Below are 12,589 nucleotides of genomic sequence, written 5' to 3' on the forward strand. Positions count from 1 at the left end.
GGGCAGTACATCTTTGATCTAAAAATATGGATAAAACCCCACTTGTAAAGAGCTGGTTGGAGCTGCCTGAGTGCTTTCAATCATATACCCTTCTGCTTTCAATTTGCAAGGCAAACTTGAAAATCTAGAATGCAGCACGTACACGTTCTAGTGCCAAGCTTACATTTTTTTTCTCCTTCAGATGATTCAGTGATGAAAGCTGCAGGCTTCTAAGGTTAACCCTCACCTAACCAATGCGACTTGATAGATTTCTCCAGTTTCATGAATTAGTTTATAGTGGAGTTTAATACAATCAGTAGTGAAATCAGTGGTGCTTTTGTGTGAAGAAGGTTTACAGGTTCAGTCCAACAGCTGTTAATGTATAGGGCCTGAACAAATTCACGACCACAAAAAATGTGTCATGGACTGTGAAATCTGGCCTTTTGTGTGCCTTTACTCTACACTATAAGGTTTCATGGGGGAGACCCCTGTTTCTCAATTTGAGGGAATCTTGACCCAAGTGGGAGTTGCAGGAGAATCACAAGGTTACTTAAGGAGAGTCACTGTATTGCCACTCATACTTCTGCACTGTCCTCAGAACCGGGCTACTGGAGAGCCATGGGTGTAATGTTATCTTGGTGCCCTGCTCTGAAGGTAGTACCCTGCCAGCAGCAGCACAAAAGTAAGGGTGGCAATACCATACCAATGTTGCCCTTACATCTGTGTTACTCCTGTCAGAGATGGGATATTTCCCGATCCCACATATGGGACAGTGAGATATGTGCGGGGGGGGGACGGACAGTGACTTTCATTCTTTCCAACCAGCCTGAGCTGGCATGACTGGTAAGCAGAACACAGCATGGAGGGGGCTGCTGGCAGCTGCTCCCCAGGGGCCAGGGGAAGCCAAGGGTCCCCGGCCAGGCAAAGGATGCACACTGCGCGCTCCAGCGGCCAGACTCCACAGGGTACCCAGAGCTCACAGGTGGGGAGGGGGAACATCACTGCTCCCGTGATGCTCATGGCAAAGCCACCTTGCCCAGCAGGAACATCCCCACAGCGAGGTGCTGGGGGGGCAGCGTCGGTACCTTTGCAGACCCGCCAGAGCCCAGAGGTGAGCCCCGAGCCCCACTTGCCCATCCCAGGTCTCCATTGCCCTGCTGCACAACCCAGCAACTTTGGGGGTCCAAGCGCCCCTGCTGGCCTCTGGGAGCCTGGCAGCTCAGCAGGGCACTGAGTCCAGGGCAGGGCCAGAGGCTGCCCATGTGTGGAGTGGGCTGGGCCGGGCACATCACACGCTGCAGCTGCCTCTGCAGGAAAAGCCTCAGCCCCAGCAGGGTGCACATGCAGGAACCTGGGCACCCTGGCTCCAGGGACTGCTGGGCAGCAGGTAGCCCTTGCTCTATGTTGGGTTGGGTGCTGGTCCTCCTGAGTCCTAAGCAGCTTGAAGGGCTGCCAGGCAGCACAGTGCTGTGCATAGCCTGGGACCCTCTGCCTCCCCTGCCAGAGCAGCATGGGTTGGCTCCCAACTTCTCTGCACCACAGGGAGCTGGGAAGGAGGAGGCAGCTACCCCACACCCCCGTGCCCCTGCATACCTTTCCCTCTGCAGGGCTCCTACTGGCTCCCTCTGATGTGGCCAGAGAGAGCGTGAATACTTGCTCTCCCAATATGGGGCGATTAGCCCCTTTGTTAAAATAAGTCAGGACACCTTTTGGGGGCCCAAAATATGGGGCTGTCCCGCCAAGAATGGGACAGATGGCCACCTCCTGGGTGGCCAGAGAGTGGCAGCTGCTGACTAAAAACCCAGCTCTGCAGGCAGCAGCAGAGAAGTCATGGGGGCAATAGCACACCAAGACAGCCTAACTGTTGAGCTGCTTCTGGCAGTAGCTCTGCCTTCAGATCTGGATTCCTGGCCAGCAGCCGCCGCTCTCCTGCTGCCCAGCTCTGAAGGCAATGCTGCTGCCAACAGCTGCACAGAAATAAAGGTAGCAATACCATAACTCCCATACAATAACCTTGTGACCCCCACACAACTCCTTTTTGGGTCAGGACCTCTACAATTACAACACTGTGCAAGTTCAGATTTAAATATCTGAAATCATGAAATTTACCATTTTAAAAATCCCATAACCATGAAATTAAGCAAAATGGACTGTGAATTTGGTAAGGCCCTGTTAGTAAATCTGGACCCCCAGGAGTACCTCAGCATGACAATGCATGGTGTCACTGTAGCTTACAGAATGAGCTGCATTAGATTATTTGTGTTGTCATGACTTAGAAATCCACTTCTTGAGTCACTGAATTTCTTTTTGAGTATGAGATAAAAAGCCTGGGATATTTTTGTTGGAAATATTCAGTCCTTTTCCAGAAGAGTTAATAATTAAAATATACACAAAGCATGTCGCACTTCAGGGATATCCGCTATATTATTTTTGCCAGATTAAATGGCTAACCAGCTCAGTTTTCCCAATGAAAGTTTTCCTTGCAATATTATATATACAAAAGCTGCTGTTGAGCAATAATACATAACAAAACAAATGCTGTTGGGTAATTATGCTTTGCAAATGAGAGCACAGAACGGCAGCTGGAAACCACAAGCCTGCCTAGCTATTCTACATGGCTACTTGATAGTAACAGGGGAAACAATAGGGACAGGAGACGCTTTCAGGGATCAGAACCACCGGTGAGAATGGAGGTGACAAATGCCAGAGAGAGAAGAATTTCACTATGAACTGAGGTAGGTGGGCGGTATGTCCAGGGAGAAAAGGAGGAGGTGGCCAAGCAGAGTGGCCAAGGCAGAAGGGAACCAAGGGCAGGGATAGAGGCTGAGAAAAATGCCAAGAAACAGATAAATATTTCCCAGGAAAAAAAGAAAAGAAAAAGGGTGAGAGAGGAACCAAATGGAGGGGGTGATGAAATGAAAAGCAAAAGCCAAGATTAACTTATTTCAAATAGTACAAAATATGCAAGACATTTAAAACCACAAAAGTACATAAATATGTTTCTACTCTTATGTCAGCAATTTCTGTAGCTGTCATACAGAAGTGATGTGATTGCAAATTATATGGGATAGGCAAGATTTTGAATGGAAGAGGTATGATCCATGCGATAACGTTCTCTCAAGGCTTGGTCCACAGTATGACAAAGTTTGAGAATCTCAAATATGGATTAATGCCCAATCTCCCTTTGCTATGAAAATTACCAGTAGAGTGGAGGTAGGTGATACCGCCAACAATCTCGGCTGGACAACAACAAAAAAAAAGGACAGTAAGAGGGAAGGAAATAGTTCTCCTTTAAACCGTACATGTTTAGAAGATTTCCCCGCATTATACTTTCATTTTATTACCACTCATTTTAGGGTCCTCCAAAAACCTAGGAGATCAAGGACCTCTGACACTGCAGGTTGGATGCATGGCCATAGCCTCTGTTCTGCATGAGGCCAAAGCGCTCATCCACCCCACTGCTCAACAGTGCTGTTAAGTTATTGCTCCCCTGCTCCCCAAAGCCACGAGAGGCATTTGCAGTGTGAATGCCTCCCGAAACTGGTCCTTGAGTGCTGCCTCCATGAGTGACTGGTTCTTAAAGTCAATCACCAAGGTGCTCCCCCAGCTGAATCTTTTGAACACAAGAGCCACATAAATGCTTTTTGGCCTCAAATAAGGTACTTTTGAAATCTGTGCTTGTGCAATTACCAGTTTGAAAAGAGGGACTACCAGCTTGGCTGCAGCTTTTGATAATCACATATGTGGCTCAGCAAATTTTCAATGTGCATTTTCCATGAACAACGCTTATTTAGGACCCTGACAATCATTTCTTTTAATGTTTCTTTTATAAGGGAAAGTTAAATTAGCTCAGCTGCAGGTGAAACAGAAATAACAGGTCAGATTGGGTCAGGAAACATTCAAAACCCCAACAACTGCTGTTTGACACTGAGATCAGTGTTACATGATATTACTGAAGAGAAGTGATGGTCTTGTGACTAAGATATCAAATCGTGGCTCATGAAATGTGGACTGAATCCTTGAGTCTGCCACTGCCTTATTGTGTTGTCTTGGGCAAATCATTTAACTTCTTTGTGCTTATTTCCCACTCTTCAACTTGTGCATCTCTTCCTGAAGCCTGATTTTCCTCTCACACCCATGTAAATGAGAAATAGTCTAATTTAAATCAATGGACCTATGCCTGGCTAAAAAAAACCAAGATCAAAATAATATCTATAATGGGCAAAAATTACTGTAAATCCCCAAATTCAAGTTCTCTAGACTTTTCTGAAGAGAAAGATAATTTCCAAAATCTTGATCCAGATAAAAATTTACTATTTTTGAGCCAGTGAGCCCATTGCAAATACACAACGTAAAACTGATGTTAAAGGTGTATACCTGCTGGTAAACTCTGGTGCCTTCTTTTCCCAGCTCAGATAAGTAGCCAATAGTCATAGTCCTTCTGTTCAATGAGCCCACTGTGGGAACTTTCAGAAAGCCCAAAACAAACCAAAAAGAATAGTAGCAAAGACATCGGCTACATTCAGTAAGTCCTCTCCCCACCCAGCTCTCCAAACTGGTGGACAAGATTTCAACTCCTACCCAGCTACTTCCCTCCCTGCTACCTTCCAGGCAGCCTGCTTCTTCTAATAGGTCAGGGTTAATTAATTGCTGCATTAACTCCTTGGGACGGACACACACACACGCAGTGCAGAGCACATTCTATGAAACACACTCCTTCATGCAGAAGAACATGTGTGTTTCATGGCCTACAGCACACCTCAGAAGAGAATGGCTGCAGAGCTAGATACCAATCTGTAAGTCTGGCACTGTAATTATTCACAGCCTGTAGCCATTGGAGGGCTGCACAATCCAGAATCAGGACGAGGGATGCTCCCAGTGCGGTCATATCACAACAATGTCAATTGCCACTTAATAGCAAGACTTTTTCTAAGATTGAATAACTATTCTGAGGGAGAAGCTTTCTACTGAGATATAGGATGAAGTGTTTTTGATCCTCCATCACCTGCAAGAAACCACTCCTAGGTCCCACCTTGGTGACATGAGTTCAAAGTATAAATTCTGCAGTAAAATCCACCAGTTTGCTGCAGAATATATGCCTGAGTGTGCCAAAATAATTTAAGCAGACTGGAGTCTACTGGAACTCTGTGAGGCAGCTTATCCTTCAAGAGATGAGTTGTGGGAGATCATACAGTAGGAAACCCAGGGACAGAGCATGTATAGTATCCGGTTAACACAAGAAACCACCTCACCTGTCTTTTGTTGGTAAGGGATTAGGCACTCTAATAGCACAGCTTCCTAGCTGGTGAAGGGTAAATTCATCCATTCCCCAGGACAGATCCTAAGTAATTTGCTGCAGCACAACCCAGCTTGTTTTCTGCAGGGCTAAACCATAATATATTACTGTTTATACTATTTACTCTATCTCACACATTGTATGGAATGTCTGCAGGTGTGTGAATGCTGGGCCAAATTCTCTTCAGTTACAGTCATATAAATCCAGCAACGAAGTCAAATGGATCAAAGAAAAAACTCCAAATTGGAACATGTGTCACCAAGAGCAAAATGTGACCCATTAGTTTAAGTATGTTTGATTTTGTAACCTGAAAGTTGCATTAGCTATGGTATGAGAGTGTGTGTGTGTGTGTGTGTGTGTAGATAGAAACCCAAAGGAAAGTCGTTTTACAAATTTTAAAGCCGATAAATCATTATTCATGTGTACTATATGTACATTCATTGACACAGATACAGCCTTTTCCAAAGTCCCATGGAAAGCAATGATTTTTATGGGCTTTAGATCAGGTCCACAGAGAAATTTATATTGCAAAAACATATTTCTAGAGATACAGTACAATTCTAAAAATAGTTGGTCTTACATATCTTCTCTGTGTGTGTGTGTGTGTGTTAGAGAGAAAGAGAGAGAGATCTCATGGATGGCCAAGATTAGTTTTAACTATAAACTGGCTGAGGTGTGAATGTGAATGTTTTGGCACAGACCAGCAATTAACGATTAGTCTTGCAGGGCAATAGTCTCTGTAGGATGTCTCTTGCATATTGCTAATAGCGTGATATCTGAACATGGATTTGCAAGGGTGGTTTTCATTAAATTTCAGTGGGATCTGGATGCCCAAGTGTCCTTTAACTTTGGAAAATCTCCTGCTTAGCTGACTAACCACTTTAGGTATTTTAGATCACAAATTATGGCATCTAACACAATTCTGCCCATTAACCCCACTAGGTGGCACCAGAGACAGAGACAGTAGCAGAGAGAGGTAGATTTTCTTCACATACACATGCAAAGACTCCTATCCATGCAAATATTTTTCTATATTCTCAGCACTAGCACTGGGTAGTTGGAGAAGCTAAGTGATTTGCAATAGACAAATTACAAAGAATATGCCCCTTTACAGCTCACGAGCATTCAAAAATAAATATTTAGGATGGGATTTTTCAGAAGAGTTCAGCATTGTCCTGTTGCCGCTGAAGCAGCAGTGAAAGCTCCACCACTCGTTTTTGCAGATACATGTGTGGATACAAGTTTTATATCTAAGCCCCTGCAAATTCACAGATATTGGCTCTATATCCATGGGTATTTGCATCCTCAAATGTCAATGTGGATATCCACGGCTCATTTTTGCAGATGCAGATACAAATTTTGTATCCACACAGGACTCTACTGACCATAGCTACCTCTCCCTTCTGCTCAGAAAGGTGGCAGCTCTGTTGCGCTGGAAGTGCCTGCCTGTGCTGCCAGTTGAAATTTACCTTTATGTATTGTGTTCGCCCACACTGAAGTCAATGGGAAAATTCCAAGTGACTTGAATTGGAACATAATGAGATCCCACAAAGAAACTGTATACTGCACTCTATATAATCTCCTCCTGTGACTAGCTGTGAATATTCTGTGATACCTGTATTTGTGCAACATTGTACAAAAATAAACCTCTTCATGCTATGGTAAACTCCACTTTGAGGTTTGTGGAAGCTCCACCAACAGAGTGTATGCAACATTGCCCAGGAACTGTACTGTCTGCAATTTCAGCCTCAAAATAGAATCTATGTGTTATATATTTAAAAACTCAAATTATAGCTGAAATTTGGTGGGTAACATTTAGGTCAATTTCCGGTTAACTTCCTTCCTCCACTCACAAATTCCCAATTAGAGAACAAAATGTAATGTCTTTTATGAACCATTTTAAAGTGGACTCTTCTGGACATAATTTCCTCTCCCTTTCCTGTGGTTTGTTTTTTTTGTTTTGTTTTGTTTTGTTTTTTGTTTTTGTTTTTGTTTTTGTGTAACTCTTGGTTTCGCTAGAATTACTCCATATTTATGCCCACCTACAGGAAATCAGAATTAAGCTTACTTCTAAAAAATGAAATGCCATATACATTTTTGGAGGCCACTAATTTTTTTTTCAGCACTGGTCAGTTTTAAATGTAACTTTGCTATTGAAATAAAAGGTTTCAATTCCTTTTAACCAAGTGTTCCTATATAAATTTAACTTTTATTCCACTACTTGCAAATAACTATTTAATCAATCCATCCAAACTTTGTATAGTTTACAACATGCTAAAATCTATAACTATCAAGCATACTCAGCGTCTAATAAAATTCCTCACACTTTGGACTAAATAAGTTAACCAAAAAGCAAATGTGAGAAGAGAATATTTTCTTAAGCACAAAAACACATGCCAGGTCAAAAGTTCATCTTCCAACACTCTGAGGCTCTCTTTCCTAGACAGAAAAGCCACAGAAAGAAAGAATCAACTGTGCTCCTCTAAGCAGAAACTAGAAGATCCTACACAGGGTGATCAGATGTCCCAGTATTAGGGGCTCTGTTTTAAACACTTAACCTCACCCACCCTCCCCACAAAAAGTACCCCAACTTTCCACACTTGCTGTCTTGTCACCCTTGTCCTTAGGATTGTGACTGTAAGTACTCCAGCAAAGCGACCTGCTGTATAAAATGCAGACAGGGGAACATTTTACATCCACTAACATCCTATCCCTGTGGTTTGCTCCCTCTCTGTTCACCCCCTAGAAGCAGAGCCGAGAGAAGGGGTGCTTGTTAGCTGGCAGCCTTACCTAAGGTCTCCTGGCCGGGTTCACAGCGTGGGGCAGTCTCAGTGACCCTCACCAGGGCACCAAGGAAGAGCAGGAGCTTCAGAGGCATGCTGGGGCCCCTTTGTGTGCCGTCAGCACAGTGATGTGGCACTGGCAGCTGGAGGAGTCGCTCCACTGGCCTCCACGCCGCTCTCGCTCCGAGTGCAAAGGGAATAAGTGCCTGCCCTCGTTTTACAGGCTATACGGCCCAGGAGTCATGTTACAGGCGGCTTGGTGTTATGGGTTGATTCCGAAGAAGGGGACGCCCCGCCCCAGAGCAGGCTGGCGTTTGGCTGTGATCCGCGCTGGCATGGGGGGAAGGGGATCCCCCAGGTTTCCAGCTCCCTGCGCCTTGAGTCACTGCTCCCGTGGGTTTGCCCTTTGGGCGTCAGAGATCCCAAGGGGCTGAGAACTTCCCGAAAGGGTGGCTGACGTCAGAGCTTGCAGAAGTTGACTCCAGTGCTTGGGGAGGCAGGGATTCAACCGGAGTCAAAGCCTGACCGGTAACTTTCTTCCCCCCAATGATAGTTCATGTCCTAGGCTAGCACCACTTTGAAAATAGAACACACTTTAACCAGTGCAGAGCCTGGACATGGTCACCTAGAAGAACAATCATGCTGGATCCAAACAGTGGTCCAGGTAGCTCAGAATCCTATCCACAGGCTGTAGCTTCCCCCTGATACTCCACCCACCAGCTCTGCCTCCGCACCACACCATCACTGTCCCCCAAGCTTCTGTCCATATCCCTCTTCTTCCCACCCAGTTCTGCCCCATCACTCCTTCCCCTCCCTCACCAAGGAGCAGCTGACCATTACTTTCACGAAAGTGGAACAGACTGCCTTCAATTTACATCAGTCCAACTCAAATGGAAGTTAGGGTTTCATGGAGAAAGTGTTGGCTGATGTTAGGATTGATAACTGTCCTGACTCGATGAACCAGATACCATTTGTGGCAATGGCATTTGGTCCAGATGATCAGTGAGAGCTGGCAACTTGAGACAAAGGTCTGCTGGATTATGTTAGGTAGGCAATATTGGCTAAAGAGTTAACATGTCCTAGTCACTATTCAACTTTGAACAGTGTCAGACAAGATCTTGGACTTGGTGTCCAGAGACCTCAGTCTGCTTAGTTCCATGGAAAACACACACCATTAAAATTTCTGAGTCACTATAGGGACTCGTCTGCATACTTGGCTCAATCTAATTCTTGACCTTCCCCCGCACCCCTCCACTCTCTGATTTGCTCACCTTGATTATCTTTTTCTGATTTGTCCTCCTTGCTTACTGTTTTTGGTTCTCTGTGTCTTAAATATTGAGTCTGTTTTGGTCTGGCTATGGTCTGAAGAAGTGGGTCTGTCCCACAAAAGCACACCTAATAAACTATTTTGCTAGTCTTTAAAGTGCTACTTGACTGCTTTTGGTTTTCATTAAAATCCCCTTAGACTTTTATGCAGAAAAAAAGTCAAAGGAAACCAATGAAAGCGTTCATCCAGGCTTTCATTTTAATAGCATCCCACGTTCCCTGGCATCTACACACATTTTCTTTATAAAGAAGCTTTCAAAAGAAGGCGCTGTTCCTGAAATGGGAAAGGAAGAGCAATTTTGAAAGGAGTGCTGCATTCTTTCGATTTACCTTCAAAAGAACATTTTTTGTGTGTAGATGCTCTGCAGGATCTTTTGAAAGAGCCCCCTTCTTTTGAAAAGTCTTTCAAAAGAACTTGCTAGTGTAGATGCATCCCAAATGTACAAAAATCCCTTTCCCAGGAAAGAAAGAACTTGGAATCTGTTCCCTGAGGGCAAAATCAACAACCTCCTTTTCCCAAGGAGTTAGAAAGAAATAAAAAGAGCACCCCAGAAAAAATTTGCATGCAGGGGGCTATGAGCTATCTGGTAACATATCTACAAGGATTTAGGTTTAAGGGCCTGTAGGATGTGAAAGATCAACCAGTGTCTGTTAACAAAGAAAAAAAATATGGAAACAAGACAATCTTGTAAGCATTGTAAATGGCTTAGTGTTTAAAGAAACAAATAAACATGAATTAAAGCAAAACACAGAGATTTTTCCCTGGGTCAGATTCTTGGTTACAGGAGAGAACAAAAGGAACAAATAACCAGCTCAGACATAATGGCCAAATTCCCAAAAAAATGAAAACAACAGACCTTATGTGATGTGACTACCTAAACTTTTTTTCCTACTCACACTTTCTGATGAGCCCAGGGGATCTGTTCTGGAAAAAATAATTTCTTCCCCTCCAGGGATCCTCCTCATTTTTTCTAATGAAGGATTGATATCCTATCTACCTCATAGAGCTAGAAAGGACCTTCAGAAGTTGTCAAATCCACTGCCCTGCTCTCTCAGCAGGACCTATCATCACCCTGACAGATTTTTTTTTCTCCAATCTATTTGCCCCAGATCCCTAAATGGCCCCCTCAAAGACTGAGCTCACAACCCTGGGTTTAGCAAGCCAATGCTCAAACCACTGAGCTATCCCTCCCCTTGCCATGAGGCTGCTGTGATTCAGTTTCATGTTTGATTTTTTCCTCTAGCTCCTATTGTCTCTTTGCCACTTTCCCCCAAGCCTCCTCCCTCAGAGGCACATTAGCTTAACCCTTTCCTAGCTCACCAGGTAAGTTTGATCTTTCCTTTGCAGCTCCCATTCATAACAACATCATTGGGCCTTTGTTGGCCTGATCCTGAAAGATGTCCTGACCAAGTCAGAGAGAAAGACCCAGATAACTATCTCCATAGGCTTCTGCTAAATCCCAAATGCCATGTGAGTGTGTTACTTTGTCACATACACTCTTGTTTGTGGCCTTTTTCTCGCCCACTTTGTTTCCTCTCTTTCCTTTCCCTCTCTTTTTGCCTTCTGCATAGTAAGTGCCTGTCTTAACCAGCTAGGTCTGTATATTTTACTACAGTGCTCTGAGCCTGTGACAAATAAGTCAATTAAAATCTCTGCTCTACACAGGCCGATGCAAGTATGATTTGCCACGTTTCAGAGTGGCCAATGCTATGTCAACATTTTCCAACAGTGAGGTTCTAAGTGACATCTGTGTTTTTCTCTTGGCTGCTTTTCTCCTTCCCTTTTGTATGTGTTTGTCTTGTTTTGTCTTCATAAACTGGGCTGGGCTTGTAATGACAACAACTGCAAGAACAGCTCCAACCCATCTCATTTGACTTGTCCTCCTTTTCCTCTAAGAGTGTTGTTTACTTTATAAAAGCTTTTTACAGTTAAAGGGACACAGAATGAGTATTAGTAAAACAAAAGCCTTTACCTGAAATGTCATATACTTCATATTTCAAGTACTTTAACTGTTTTTCTTTTTCTTTTTCTTTTTCTTTTATTTTTTATATCTTTAATACAAAGTTTAAATGATATTTAATTATGTGTTTGTCATGCCACTAGGGAGGTTCAGGTCTGTATACTTGAAAACCGGAGCCATATTTAACTATTTAGTGTTGTATCGGAACAGGGTCGTGTTAATGCTTTTGTATCTCTGAGCCCCTTTATTCCTGCATAATCATTGCAACATGGGCATGGGAGGGGTGTGGCCAGAGCTTGCTGTGCACCAGTTATTGCAAGATAGTATATGGTTCGTTGGGGACAATAACCCTCTTGCAGATTTTAGAACAGCCCTGTAGTGCTGAGTGGCTCCTAGCCTGACAAAGAATCTTGCCCTCTTGTCTTAGTAGATGGACTTGTAAAATAATGTGTTGTATGGAAACAGAATCAAAGGTAGCTACCCCTTCCAACAAAGAAGCCTACAGGAAGGGCCAACAGAACTGAAAAATACCACTAGCATCTGCTGATAAATTTGATTGCTCTTGGAATTTGGAAGGGGTTGAAACAGCTGTATAGGTTCTAGAGATCACCAGAACTGGAACCTCTTTTGTTCCCAAGGTGTAAAGAGTCAGGATAAATCTACATCAACTCTTCCTGCTTCCATGCTGTTCCAATACTTCCTTCTAGAGCTGGGAAATGCATGGGCCAGGACTCTATGGTGTATAAAAAAGTGTGGTAACTACAACAAAGGTCATGCAAGATTAATTAAAGATGAATCAAACAAAATTCTAGCAAGACGCATTCCATTTGTATGTCTCTTTTCTGAGCATGTGTGTGTATTCATACTGGGACTCTCAAAAAGAGCTCCATGCTAGCCCTAGTTGTAGTAACATCCCTGAAACCAATGGGGTTGCTCAGATTTGATGTGATGGTTGAATTTGGTCCAAGTTGTTCAGAACTACTGATTTTTTTTCCCATTCAGACTTTTCATTTCCACCAGTAAAAGGAGCAAAATCTGCACCCCTTACTCATCTTGAATGGCACTTAATCACATGATTAGACCTATTGATTTCAATGCTATTCAAGGTGAATAAATGTTGCAGAACAGACCCCTCAATATTTGGATCCTAAAAGATTTCCCTCCCCTTTGTAATACAGTGTTCTCTGATGTCCTCCCCATTGCCTCCCATTCCTATGCAGGGAGACCAGATGTCTTCCATGGAT

General features: G+C 43.6%; 1 protein-coding gene across 1 annotated transcript in view; it reads right to left on the reverse strand.

Annotated features, from left to right (window-relative positions):
- The window catches only part of CPZ (carboxypeptidase Z), a 54,178-nt gene extending 46,000 nt beyond the window's left edge, over window positions 1-8,178 (reverse strand). Inside the window, exon 1 of the mRNA XM_074991711.1 lies at window positions 8,066-8,178. Within this exon, the coding sequence (XP_074847812.1) occupies window positions 8,066-8,153 (88 nt within the window). The 5' untranslated portion in view covers window positions 8,154-8,178. The remainder of the gene's footprint in view (window positions 1-8,065) is intronic.
- Between the last annotated feature and the right edge of the window lie 4,411 nt (window positions 8,179-12,589).

The sequence above is a fragment of the Carettochelys insculpta genome, chromosome 4, assembly GCF_033958435.1.
Source record: "Carettochelys insculpta isolate YL-2023 chromosome 4, ASM3395843v1, whole genome shotgun sequence".
Lineage (NCBI taxonomy): Eukaryota > Metazoa > Chordata > Testudines > Carettochelyidae > Carettochelys > Carettochelys insculpta.